The sequence below is a fragment of the Carassius carassius genome, chromosome 12, assembly GCF_963082965.1.
Source record: "Carassius carassius chromosome 12, fCarCar2.1, whole genome shotgun sequence".
Lineage (NCBI taxonomy): Eukaryota > Metazoa > Chordata > Actinopteri > Cypriniformes > Cyprinidae > Carassius > Carassius carassius.
In genome coordinates this window covers 13,761,195-13,774,947 of record NC_081766.1, presented here as the reverse complement: position 1 = coordinate 13,774,947, position 13,753 = coordinate 13,761,195, and the positions used below count along the sequence as shown (strand labels likewise).

The 13,753-nt window shown below is 39.0% G+C and overlaps 1 protein-coding gene across 1 annotated transcript in view; it reads left to right on the top strand.

Annotated features, from left to right (window-relative positions):
- LOC132154864 (tyrosine-protein kinase yes-like) overlaps positions 1–13,147 on the top strand; it is a 37,139-nt gene extending 23,992 nt beyond the window's left edge. Inside the window, exons 5-12 of the mRNA XM_059563580.1 lie at positions 1,369–1,472; positions 1,576–1,725; positions 3,600–3,755; positions 6,275–6,454; positions 6,641–6,717; positions 7,608–7,761; positions 8,829–8,960; positions 10,584–13,147. Coding sequence (XP_059419563.1) covers positions 1,369–1,472; positions 1,576–1,725; positions 3,600–3,755; positions 6,275–6,454; positions 6,641–6,717; positions 7,608–7,761; positions 8,829–8,960; positions 10,584–10,792 — 1,162 coding nt within the window. The 3' untranslated portion in view covers positions 10,793–13,147. The remainder of the gene's footprint in view (positions 1–1,368; positions 1,473–1,575; positions 1,726–3,599; positions 3,756–6,274; positions 6,455–6,640; positions 6,718–7,607; positions 7,762–8,828; positions 8,961–10,583) is intronic.
- The last annotated feature ends 606 nt before the right edge of the window (positions 13,148–13,753 follow it).

The window sequence follows — 13,753 nt, the reverse complement described above, 5'->3', positions numbered from 1 at the left end:
TTCTTTTCGTTCATAAACGAGATGTATCAGTTCATTCGACTCGTTCATGAATGAGAAGATCTCTCGATCTCGTTCAGTGAAGGGCGGCTTCGTTCACTACATTCAACAAATCACATGCTCTGTCACATCTTGAGTAACTCTTTGACAGGATGAAACAGTTCACAGAGCTGTTCACGAGCTGCGCATGCGCTGCTAATAGCACCGTGCTCGCGCGCTGCTGTGGAGGGAGGAACTACAGTGAATGAGAAATATAAGTCAGTGGATTACCTGAACGAGAACGATTCGTTCACCTAAAAGATTCGTTCACGGACGAACCATCACTAGTGCAATTTCATATAGCCTATATTAAATATTTGGAATACATATTTTCCTATTTTATTAAGTTCTTTGATAATGTTACAATACGAAGGTCTCTGGTAGAAAAAGATGATGCTCATTAAAGTTCACTGGCTGAGTTTTCTCCTCTGAAAGAAAAGGTTGCACAACTGACAGAATAAGTTACACTATCTGAGATATTGCTGCTAAATTTTATTAGCTTTTTTTTTTTTTTTTACTTGAATGCCATTGCTCAAATTGATATTATTTCAATTATATAAATTATACACATATATACACAGTATATATACACAGTAGGTGCGTTTCCATTACCCTTAAAATTTCGCAAATTGCGAATAGAAAATACACCTAATGGAAATGCGTCAATTTCACAGAAATGCCCATATATCTCAGACAAGATTTTTCCTTGCATGAGATGGTTTTCTAGGCAATGAAAAAAAGGAATAATTCACAAAACTGCGATGGAAACTGTTTTTCCGCATTAACAGGTCACATGGCATACGGAAAAAGTCATATGATCATTCCTCAGTGTACTATAAACTCCAATAAACACTTCATATGTGGCTGCTCCTAAGTATAAGGATCTTTCCCTGCCATTAATGCTCAGACTATTTACACTGCACACGTCTGCTTCTGTCAAGGTACACGCATATGCCTCCTTCCATTTAAATATAATGACTAGTGTAGCCAAAATCCGTTGCCATGACTTATAGCGAGAGTAAAGAATTGTTTAGTAGCATAACATCGGTTAATGAAAATGCCTTCATTTCGCAATACTTTTTATCAACATTTATAAAATATCGCCAAAGTTTTGCAAAAATCTATAATGGAAACCTCCCCAGTGTGTGTATATATAATTTATTTATTAGCAGTTTTTTTTTTCTTTTAGAGAATAACACGTTCTTCATCAGATATTTTTTGCTGGTTCTTTTTATACTAGTTGAGTTGTCATAAGGCTTTTTTGTATGTTCCACAAACTCTGCTTTAACATGGCTGGGCAAGTGTTTATTTTCATTTATTTTTATCTCACAGATGGTACTTTGGCAAAATGGGTCGTAAAGATGCTGAGCGACTGCTACTGGTTCCCGGAAACCAGCGGGGCACTTTTTTGGCCAGAGAAAGTGAGACCACTAAAGGTAAGTGAATCGCAATCCATCTTAAGACATGCACAGCACTTGTACTCAGAAACAAACCAAAGTAGAAAAATGTTGAACCCATTCCTTCCTCTCCTCCTGGCAGGGGCTTACTCTCTTTCAATACGGGACTGGGATGAGATGAAGGGAGACAATGTGAAACACTACAAAATCCGAAAGCTTGACAACGGAGGCTATTACATCACCACAAGAGCTCAGTTTGACACTCTACAGAAGCTGGTGAAGCATTACACAGGTTAGCGCATTCAGTTCAAACAATTTTTTGTTGTATCTTCTTTCAGTTCAAATGGACAGAGACCCTGAATACCAGTCCTGTGGAGATGGCAGGGGGGTGATTTGAAGCTTAAGGGTCTCACTGTGACTAGCACTAACAGGTGCCTAACATCTGCTGTGAGAAACGTGTCCCTGTTCACTCAGACTGTCAGTTAATCTTGGGCTAGATTCCACAGGAGAACGTCTGAGAGGGCTTTTTGATCTTATGAGACGTTACGTGAGCGTCCTGCCACAGTGCTGTTGTTGTAGCTGACGTCAGTCCACACAAAGAGAAACCATCAGATTCTTTTAATTGTGGTTTTGGTCAAGCCGACAACCCAATGTTATGTTTAACTCAGTGGGTGAACTCTCAAAGCAGGATTACTTGGCATAAACTACATGGCAAAAAGTATGCAGAGACAGTTCTAATCAAAGGGTTTGTTTGGCTTTTTCAGCTATACTCCTTGCTAGCAGTTTCATAAAATCAATCATACAGCCATATAATCTCCTTAGACAAACATTTACAGTAGAACAAGGTGTCCCTATTCAGCTCCAGCTTAACAATGCACCGTGTACAAAGAGAGGTCCATATAGAAATGGTTTAATGGGTTTAATGTGGAAGAGCTATTTTTGTTGTTTGAAAAAATGCACTTGATTTTAAAAACACATTTTGCTCTTAAAATCGGTTGCACTCCATCCAGTTGTTTCTGAACATAAAAACACATTCTTTGTTGTGAACACACCTTGGAAAAGCATCTGATTGTCTGATACTCAACTAGTTGATTTGAAAAAATATTTAGTTGTATTTTAATAGTTTAGTTTCATTCAAAAGTTTGGGGATAGTAAGTTTATATTTATTTATTTATTTATTTTATTTTTTATTTTATTTTATTTTATTTTATTTTATTTTATTTATTTATTTATTGAAAGCAGCCTAGCCATCAGTTACAGTAAAATAGTAATATTATGAAATATTAAAATAAAATAATAATAATTTAGAATATATAAAAAAATATAACTTGGCAAAGCTGAATTTGCAGCAGTCATTAATCCAGGCTTCAGGGTCACATGATCCTTCAAGAATCATATGTTGATTTGGTGCTAAAGAACCATTTGTTATTTTTATAGATATTAAGAATAGTTAATATCTTTTTTTTTTTTTTTTACAAGATTCTTTGGTGAAGAGAAAGTTCAAAAGAACAGCATTTATTTGTGAAAAAAGTATTTTATAACATTAGAAATGTCTTTACTGTCACTTTAGATCAATTGAATGCACCCTTTCTGAACAAAATATTAATTTCTTTAAAAATAGATCAATTTTACTGACCCAAACTTTTGAACAGTAGTTAAAATCCCAATTCTAAATGGGAGGAAATCCCCATAGCAAAGTTGATAAAAATGTGTATGATTTTGAAATTATATGTTTAAATTCCCAATGATACGTTTTAGTTGTTTTCTGTGAGGCATTTCATGCAACCTGTCACAGACCCGAGGGCCAGTTAAAGTAACACATTTGCTGTTCAGATTCATCTTATCTGAAGAATGTCAAGGCTTAATGAAAGGCCATCAGTCCTTGTCTGGCTCTCTCTGTGTGACCCGCTTCGTAAAGATTTTAATCGTTTGGTTGAAAGACAGTGATTAATGTGTTTTATGGCTGGATAAGTGATGAATTAATGACTCAACCAGGTCATTTTGTAATCTTGTTCTTTTATGGTCCCCCTGTTGAATGCATTTTGTGAAAATATCACACAACTTTTCTGGACGTCCTCAGGGAAAACTAGTCCCATCCACATGGGGTTTATGACCACTGTCTTTGAGATCACTCTTATGTGTGTGTTTGTGTGTGTGTGTGTGTAGAGCATGCGGATGGGCTGTGCTACCGACTGACCGCAGTGTGTCCGACGGTGAAGCCCCAGACTCAGGGTCTGTCTAAAGATGCATGGGAAATCCCACGAGAGTCACTGCGTCTAGAGCTCAAGCTGGGTCAGGGCTGCTTCGGAGAGGTCTGGATGGGTAAGACAAATGAGCATACAATGCACTCAAACTTCATTCTCCAAAGCACTTGGCACACTTTAGCCAACAGCCAACATTTTGTCACAAATGCTTCAGTTGATATTTTATGGCTAAATAAAAATCAACTTGACAAAGATTATGCACAAATTACAACCCGAATTCCGGAAAAGTTGGGACGTTTTTTAAATTTTAATAAAATGAAAACTAAAAGACTTTCAAATCACATGAGCCAATATTTTATTCACAATAGAACATAGATAACATAGCAAATGTTTAAACTGAGAAAGTTTACAATTTTATGCATAAAATGAGCTCATTTCAATTTTGATTTCTGCTACAGGTCTCAAAATAGTTGGGACGGGGCATGTTTACCATGATGTAGCATCTCCTTTTCTTTTCAAAACAGTTTGAAGACGTCTGGGCATTGAGGCTATGAGTTGCTGGAGTTTTGCTGTTGGAATTTGGTCCCATTCTTGCCTTATATAGATTTCCAGCTGCTGAAGAGTTCGTGGTCGTCTTTGACGTATTTTTCGTTTAATGATGCGCCAAATGTTCTCTATAGGTGAAAGATCTGGACTGCAGGCAGGCCAGGTTAGCACCCGGACTCTTCTACGACGAAGCCATGCTGTTGTTATAGCTGCAGTATGTGGTTTTGCATTGTCCTGCTGAAATAAACAAGGCCTTCCCTGAAATAGACGTTGTTTGGAGGGAAGCATATGTTGCGCTAAAACCTTTATATACCTTTCAGCATTCACAGAGCCTTCCAAAACATGCAAGCTGCCCATACCGTATGCACTTATGCACCCCCATACCATCAGAGATGCTGGCTTTTGAACTGAACGCTGATAACATGCTGGAAGGTCTCCCTCCTCTTTAGCCCGGAGGACACGGCGTCCGTGATTTCCAACAAGAATGTCAAATTTGGACTCGTCCAACCATAAAACACTATTCCACTTTGAAATAGTCCATTTTAAATGAGCCTTGGCCCACAGGACACGACTGCGCTTCTGGACCATGTTCACATATGGCTTCCTTTTTGCATGATAGAGCTTTAGTTGGCATCTGCTGATGGCACGGCGGATTGTGTTTACCGACAGTGGTTTCTGAAAGTATTCCTGGGCCCATTTAGTAATGTCATTGACACAATCATGCCGATGAGTGAAGCAGTGTCGTCTGAGAGCCCGAAGACCACGGGCATCCAATAAAGGTCTCCGGGCTTGTCCCTTACGCACAGAGATTTCTCCAGTTTCTCTGAATCTTTTGATGATGTTATGCACTGTAGATGATGAGATTTGCAAAGCCTTTGCAATTTGACGTTGAGGAACATTGTTTTAAAGTTTTCCACAATTTTTTTACGCAGTCTTTCACAGATTGGAGAGCCTCTGCCCATCTTTACTTCTGAGAGACTCTGCTTCTCTAAGACAAAGCTTTTATAGCTAATCATGTTACAGACCTGATATCAATTAACTTAATTAATCACTAGATGTTCTCCCAGCTGAATCTTTTCAAAACTGCTTGCTTTTTTTAGCCATTTGTTGCCCCCGTGCCAACTTTTTTGAGACCTGTAGCAGGCATTAAATTTTAAATGAGCTAGTTAAGTGGATAAAAGTGTAAAATTTCTCAGTTTAAACATTTGCTACGTTATCTATGTTCTACTGTGAATAAAATATTGGCTCATGTGATTTGAAATTCCTTTAGTTTTCATTTTATTAAAATTTAAAAAACGTCCCAACTTTTCCGGAATTCGGGTTGTACTAAATTAAAATGCCCACTGACATATCTTACCCCACTCTCCTCTAACATGAATTTCAAATGCACCATAGGACTCGTCACTGATCTTAAATCTTGTTACGCTGCAAGTTCCAGCATGCCACATTATAGAAAACAATGTTGGGAATTGTACTTATTGTGCGTGTATGTTTGTTTCAACATGCATAATAACTGATAATTATCAGTTCCACATAACTGATTTGTCATCAGCTGGCAATCTTTGTCATTGCCGTTTAAACTGTTTTCTCAAAACGGTCTGTCCAGGATTGGCAAAGTGACATTCTTCACCTGTTTTGTAACATTTCTTAAAGGGATAGTTCACCCAAAAAATATAAAAAATTGCTGAAAATGAACCATAAAAATGTAGTTTGTTTCTTCCTCGAAACAGGTTTGGAGAAATTTACCATTACATCACTTGCTCACCAATAGATCCTCTGTAGTGAATGGGTACCATCAGAATGAGAGTCCAAACAGCTTATAGTCTCACTACAATCCACAAAGCCTGTTTACTTTAAACTCTGATTTTCCTATTTTTATTCACAGATTTTTCCCACCTTTCTGATATTTCTTCTGAATTAGTTCCAAGATTGCATACAGTGGTTTTAGTATTTGAATCGTCTGAACATTCAGCCATTTCAACAAATGTTTCTGAAGAGAAAGGCTGAATGCAGTGGAGGTTTTCAAATTCTCATTTGTGGAAAACAGTCAATGCTTTCTTTTGCACTCTCATTTATCCTTTCTTTTTTTAGGGACATGGAATGGCACGACTAAAGTAGCTATAAAGACACTAAAGCCGGGCACCATGTCTCCTGAAGCCTTCCTGCAGGAGGCCCAGATCATGAAGAAGCTTCGGCATGACAAGCTTGTGCCCCTGTATGCTGTAGTGTCTGAGGAACCAATTTACATTGTCACTGAGTACATGGGAAAAGGTAGCTTGCACTCTTGTTCCTTATTTCCTTGTTTATTTATAAGCTCCAGTTATTCTTTATTATTTTTTGCAATGTTATGTCACAACAAAGATATGTCAAAATACCATTAACCAAATTAGAAAAAGTAATTAAATTATTGAAAATATTTTTTTAAAAACGGCTTCACTTTTTGCCTTCGTCTTTTAGGGAGTTTGCTGGACTTCTTGAAGGAGGGTGAGGGCAAGTACCTCAAGCTGCCCCAGCTGGTAGACATGGCTGCCCAGGTGAGAGAAAACCCAACCCCTGATCCACTGTTAACCAGCCAGCTTTCTTTTCCTTTTCCACATGTAGTAAAGCACAGCTGCCCAGTCAATGGCAGAAGCATGTCACAGTGAACCTGGACGAGTGGCATGTCCCAGAGCGGCAGGGTTTCTGTTTCAGCCTCCATCTGGCTGTCATATTTATTTAATATCTGATATGACATCCTGCTGCCTGTCTGTCTCTCGCAGGCACTGTGGTCCTCATTTCCCGCCTAATGCCTGGAGCACTTAACTGCCACTCCTATGGGGCCACTTCACTTTAATGTGTCTACTCAATTCTGCTCTGTTCGCTTAAAACTCTTGCTGTTGCTCTCTCACGTTCCTCTTTCTGAATGCTCTCTCTCTCGCCTCCTGGGCTCCCATCAATGCCGCATTGCTTGGCTGAGTCTTCAGTCTCCCTCTCAAATCTCAGCTTTTGAGATGATGTTTATGAAAACCTTTTACAGTCTAAGAATGTTTGTTAAATTCCCTTAAGAATTTTCTTCCTTTTTTCGGTTTTCTTCTTTCAGGCTTGTATTTTGCAGCCTGTTTGCCTGCTTTGTAGATTTTGCCCGTAAGCAGCTATATCAGGGGTCACCAAACACGTTCCTGGAGGGCCGGTGTCCAACAGAGTTTGATTAGAGTTTGAGCTGAACTCTGCAGGAGACTGGCCCTCCAGGACAGAGTTTGGTAAGCCTTGAGCTATATGAACGTTGGTTAAACCGTAGCTTTTTAAGCAATGGAACTTCGATCTTGCGCCCCCTCATCTGAACCCAAAAATTTGGCACTCTTAATGTAGGATTTCCATGACTGAATCTGACAGGTCGGCTTTTATAAGTGTTTCTGGAGGCTTGATTTCCTGTAATCTTGTCTAGATTGCAGATGGCATGGCTTTCATCGAGAGGATGAACTACATTCATAGAGACCTGAGGGCTGCTAACATACTGGTGGGAGACAATCTGGTCTGCAAGATTGCCGACTTTGGTCTGGCTAGACTGATTGAAGACAATGAATACACTGCAAGACAAGGTAAGTGGGCTTAAATGCAATATTAACAAATTCTATAATTAGGTCTCAGGCGTTAATTACTTAATGGCCTGGTCATGCTTTATCCAGTTTTAGAAATAAATCATCATTATTATCCACATTAAATTCCAATCCGACTGTTGCCATAAGGCATGAAATTTTAAGTGAATGTACACATTTTTTGGCCTCTCTTTCCAGTGCAGTGATGCGTTATGTGAACAGTGTGTTCTAATGTTATAATATTTATTAAAAAAATAAAAAATTATATTAATGGATTATTATATGCATTCTGTTTAAGAAAGTGAACCAAAATAATTTTTTCTTAATGATATTCTACTCCTGTGCTTTTTATTTTACGAAGCATTCAGATAAATTATATATTTTATTCTAGAATTATAATTAATATAAGCCCAAAGCTTTTATTTGAAAATGGGAACAATATATGCATGGTGAAACATGTAACTCCCCATCATCTTTTGTCTGTTACAATGCTGCTACTGAGCTGTTGTGCTGGAAATGACAAGGCAATCAGCATTTAATCATACAGAATTACCTCACTTCACTGTCTGAATTCATCATGTCCCAGAATGCACTGTGATTGTGTAGAGCATGTTGACTTGCTGTTACCTACATAAATGGTGAATAATGATTTATTTCCCTGCTGGGAGTCTTGAGAGCCCAAAGGCTTCTGCGCAGTAAAGAAAATGACACGTCACATACTGTAACCTCATGCTTTGAATGTAAATCTGTATTTGTAGATGTTTAACTAATGACCTTACATGATCTATGAATCAATGTATTTCAGTTTCTCATGTTATTTGAGCTGTAATGCTTGTGCAGAAGATTGGGGTTCAAATCTGACTTGTCCTGAACCCATGAACACAATCAATGGGTTAACGTGGAAAAAAACCCACAATAAAATGGTTTAAATTTTTTACAATGTAAAGCCATTGCATTAAGTAATGTGGAAGTCTACAGGATGTTTTAAAATGCTGACATTTGCTTTGCTTTGGTAACAGCCATTGACTCTCCTGCAGTAATTTAGAGAATGTGTGCCATTGTTCATTCAGGAGCCAAGTTTCCCATTAAGTGGACTGCACCAGAAGCAGCGCTGTATGGCCGATTCACCATCAAATCTGACGTCTGGTCCTTCGGGATCCTGCTGACTGAGCTGGTGACCAAGGGCAGAGTGCCATATCCAGGTGAGAAAGATTACATTTGATCAGCAGTAAAAAAAAAAAACCACAAGTTTAGGATGATTACATTTGATATGCTTTTGAGAAAGACTTCCGTGCATATATTTACACACCCTCATGTCGTTCAAAACCTGAATGAATGAAGATATTTAAATTAAATCTGAGAGGTTTCTGTCAAGCAGACATAAAATTAATCCATGTGAATTGAACCGTTTGATCCAAGTCTTTTGAAAAGATATGACTGCTTTATATGATGAACAGAATTAATTTAGGGTTTTTTTTACATTTAAACAATGATCAACGCACATGCATAGAGTACATCACATATGGTGGACACCTAAGAACAAATTAAGTATGCTTAAGAGTGTGACATATGAATTTTCTATGTGAATAATGCTTAAATTAAATCTGTTCATATAAACCAATCATATTTACTGAGATTAAACCAATTGATTCATATGGATTTATTTTACAACACCTTTATGGCCTTTAATATCATGCACAACCAGTGTATGTTCTCCAGACACACCTGAACCAGCTAATCAAGGTCTTCAGGTTTACTCGAGAATTACAGGCAGGTGAGTTCAAGCAGGTTTGGGATCCAACAGACATGCAAGTAAATAGATCCCCAAACTGAAAGGCGCAATTCCACTGTGCCCCCTACTGGAAAAGAGAGGGATTGCTGGGTGTGTTATTACTGCTCAAAGGAGCCATCTGGCTTAGGCGGGCTTGAAGGACTGACTGGGCACCAGTTCTTATACACCACCATCTGTCTGTTCCCTTCCTGCACTCGTCCCTCACACGGCCCGGTCTGTCATTTGTAATGTTTACCTAAAGCCTCTCACTGGTGCTGCACATCACAAACCCAGTTAGGCTTTCATCAGTCATTCGGTCGTACACTATTAGAGTCAGTCCATTATTGATGGGCATCTGCTTCCATGCTGGATTAATGCAGCAGCTCCACTCAAGTGCCAGCAAGTGTGGCTTAATGCTTAAAGAACTGGGCTGTTTGCCAAAAGCTTGTTGGTTTGAACCCCAGTAATAGAGTTCCTTAAACTATCAGCATTTTAACCTTGAGCAGATGCCCTTTGGATGATAGTGTACACTGTTCAGCTATACAGGCTTGAATTATTTCATATGTTTGATGGAGTGTAAGAGAAAGTTTATGTTCTGTAATATGACAAAGCTTTGCCTTAATAGTCTTAAGCATTTCCATTCAAGCCACAACAGGAAGTCCAGTGGTTTTTTACTTCCCCCTTAACAATAAGATTTATTGATTTGAATTTAGCACCCATAAACCTCATTGTTGTGTAAGCGGGTGTAAATGAAGGTAGGCTGAGCTCAAAAATGTCACTCAGTTTTTCCCACATGCATAATGTAAAAAAATTCTCCTTCCTGTGAGAGAGCTCTCAGATACAGTCGACCCACTGATTTACACTTCCTGTTCTATCACGTAGCACTGTGTACATGTAGACTGTCTGTCCCCTCTGTCCTCAACGCTCCCGTCCTCTGTGGGTTTCAAGCAAAGTGTCCGCTGTAATTACACACCCCTCACATCCTGTCTGAGACCGTCTGGCTGCTGAACAGTTGGCGGTCGCATAAACTGACTCTGTCTCCACTGTTTTCCAGGCATGGTGAACCGAGAGGTGTTGGAGCAGGTGGAGCGGGGCTACAGGATGCCGTGTCCTCAGGGTTGCCCGGAGTCACTGCACGAAATGATGCGGCTCTGCTGGAAGAAGGAGCCAGACGAGCGGCCCACTTTCGAATACATCCAATCCTTCCTGGAGGACTACTTCACCGCCACTGAGCCACAGTACCAGCCCGGAGACAACCTGTAGAGACCTTCTACAGGAGCCAGAGACTCACCACCGCGTGCTAATAAGCTACCGGGACAGTTCCCAAACCCGTTGTGGCACCTCCTCCCTACAGCTCCCCTGCACAGTTGTCCTTACAGAGATGTTTTTGTTTTTTCTTCACCCTCCCAGACCCAAATTAAAAACACGATTAGTGCATAAAACGTATCTTTTACAGCAGATACAGGCTGTTCTCTGCCTGAGGATGTGTGTGGTGGAGTTGACGAGGGTGTGTGTATGAGCGGCTGTGGAGCGGGACCACGTCACACTCTCAGAGCTCTGCTGTGGTGATTCCCTGCATTGCAGACAGAGGGAGCTGTGAGACAAGCAATGAGCTTAGTGCTGATGGCTGGTTCAGTTGCACAAAATCAGCTTTTTTTTTCTTTTTTTTATCATCTATTTTGTTTTTTTGTTTTTGTTTTCCTACCTTTTGTCTTTCTTTCCACCTGAACACTAAATCTTATTGTAAAATCAGTTTTTATTATTTTAAAGTTGTTAATTTTTTCATATTTCCCTTTTTTTTATTTACTAGTTTGAGTAGTTTATTAAAAGTGACCAATAACTGTGGTTGACTTGGTTTGCGCTACCAATGACAGTTAGTGCCATTGTTGGGACGGGAAAGTGGAAGAAAGACAGCGAGAATGAGACGCGTGAGGGCATTAGCCGTTCTGAATGTATGGGAGCTTGAGTTTAAAACATCAATTACATGGGGCAGAATGTTTTTTTTTGTCTAAAACACTTCAAATGGTTTTTAATAAGTACCTTCATTTCAGTTTCAGTCGATCTCTATGAGAGCTTGAAATCATATCCTGGGAGATGATTCATATTGGAAGCCTTCACAAAACATTTCTGACGACTGATCGCCATTTCAGCCAGCTGCTAATTTTCAAGCAAAAAGTCATTGTTATAAATTGTATTTTTGTCTCAAAATATTCAATTGTAATTAAGCGGAGATGCCTTTGGTTAATAAAACAATAGACCTGACCAGCAGTGTTGCCAAATCTGCGGTTTTACAGCGGGAATACTTTTTACACTGTTGCCACAGGTTGTTTTTCATGTCCACGGGTTGAAGTGACTCCAATAGCATGATATTAATCCCCTGGAAATGCACATTTTATTGGGGGAACCCTTCCATAAAATGTATATTTAACCACCCAGAATACGATTTTAACTGAGGCCCCCTCGAAACACGATTGGGTTAGTTTTTGGCTAGTTTTAAGTAGCGATTGGGTGGGTTTTCTTGTGAAAACCTGGCAACCCTGCAGACCTGTCCAAAAATCATTCCTCATGCTGCTGTTGTGACCCGGCGGGTCTTAATATCCCAACAGCAATGCCAGAGTTGCTTTTTTTTATGCATATCAGCCCCCACACTGCTAGGATTGTGTTTTTTTTTGTACCAACACATTTGTAGTGTTGCCAACCACTCATGTAGATGTACACTCAAATAAATGATACACAGAGATTTATTGATATTTCACAGATTATTTCATACATCCATATTTCAATTCTCAAGAGAGCCATGATCCTGACATAAGAATGTGAATTTATTCAAATTATTTCACACAGCTCTGTTTTGACTCTTTTGCAAGTGTCTTGACCAGGAACCAGAATTACAGAAAGTCTTTTTTAACTCCATGATGTAACTGCTGCTAGCGGAGTTGTTACATTTCCTGTTTAAGCATCGATCACTGTGAAAATTTCAGGTACTACAGATTAAGAACATCTACCAACCAAAGCTTGATGGAGTCAGGACAATTTGCTGAGCGCGTAAAAAAGTATGTGATTGATATTTTCCTTGGTCTGTTAAAATGGTACAAGTCTAGCGGAGAGGGCAAATTAGAAATCACCATACAGCCGTCCAACTTTTGCACCATTACAAATTCAGTCTTAATGTTTGGTCAACTGGTTAATTTCTTCCATGACAAGGAATTGAATGCACTTGGGATGAATCGGTTTGATATCTTAGCTAATTTGTTGGTTTCTTCTCCCCTTTATGGTGTAGCTTTTCATACGTAGAGAGAGGCCTTACTTTTGTCCTTCATTTATGTGAGCCCTTTGTCCTAGAGAATGTGTCTTCTCCTGTATCCAGGACATCAACTAGACAACTCTCCCATCACCACCTCCTGTTTTACAAGGGCTACAGGAAAGTCTGTTATTGATTTTTTTTTTTTTTTTTTTTTTTTTTTCCATGTCAAAAAAAAAAAGAGAGAAATACTCCAATGTAAGCTGAGGGTCTCCGCTGAAGAGTTTGATGAGGACATTAGTTGTGAAACAATGGTTACGATTACTAATCTGAAGAATTTGTACAGTAAAAAATAAAGTTTTAAGTAATGCTTTTAACTCCATGTGGGTTATTTGTAAATCATGTGTGTTTGTGTTGTTCAGACTTCTGTGAAACACTTTCATCCCTGGAAAATGCAGGTAGATAGCATTTGGACTGGGAGTGAACAGAAAATTGGACGCTATTTTACACCTTGCAGTTAAAAAGGGACTTTATAGTGCATAATCTGAACTTGAATCTTGCAATATCAGTGCATATCTCACAATGTGGCTTTATTTCTTGTAGTAAGTTTCTCACAATTACAATAAGCAGGCATCCATAGAAACATGCTCAAGAATTAAATTAAACCTTTATAATGTTTTATAGATTTTAGATTTCCTCATGTGAACACATAAAGGCCTACTGATGTAATAAAGTAGGACAGAGGTCACCAGGCTCAGTCCTGCAAAGTTTAGCTCCAACTAGCCTCAACACACCTGCCTGGAAGTTTCAAGTATACCTAGTAAGAGCTTGAGTAGCTGGTTCAGGTGTGTTTGATTAATGGTTTGAGCTAAACTCTGCAGGACACCGGCCCACCAGGACCGAGTTTAGTGAGCCCTGAACTAAAAAATGGTTTTGCACTAAAGTAAGTTATTTTTAAGGAGTGATTAAGTAATACCTGTTTA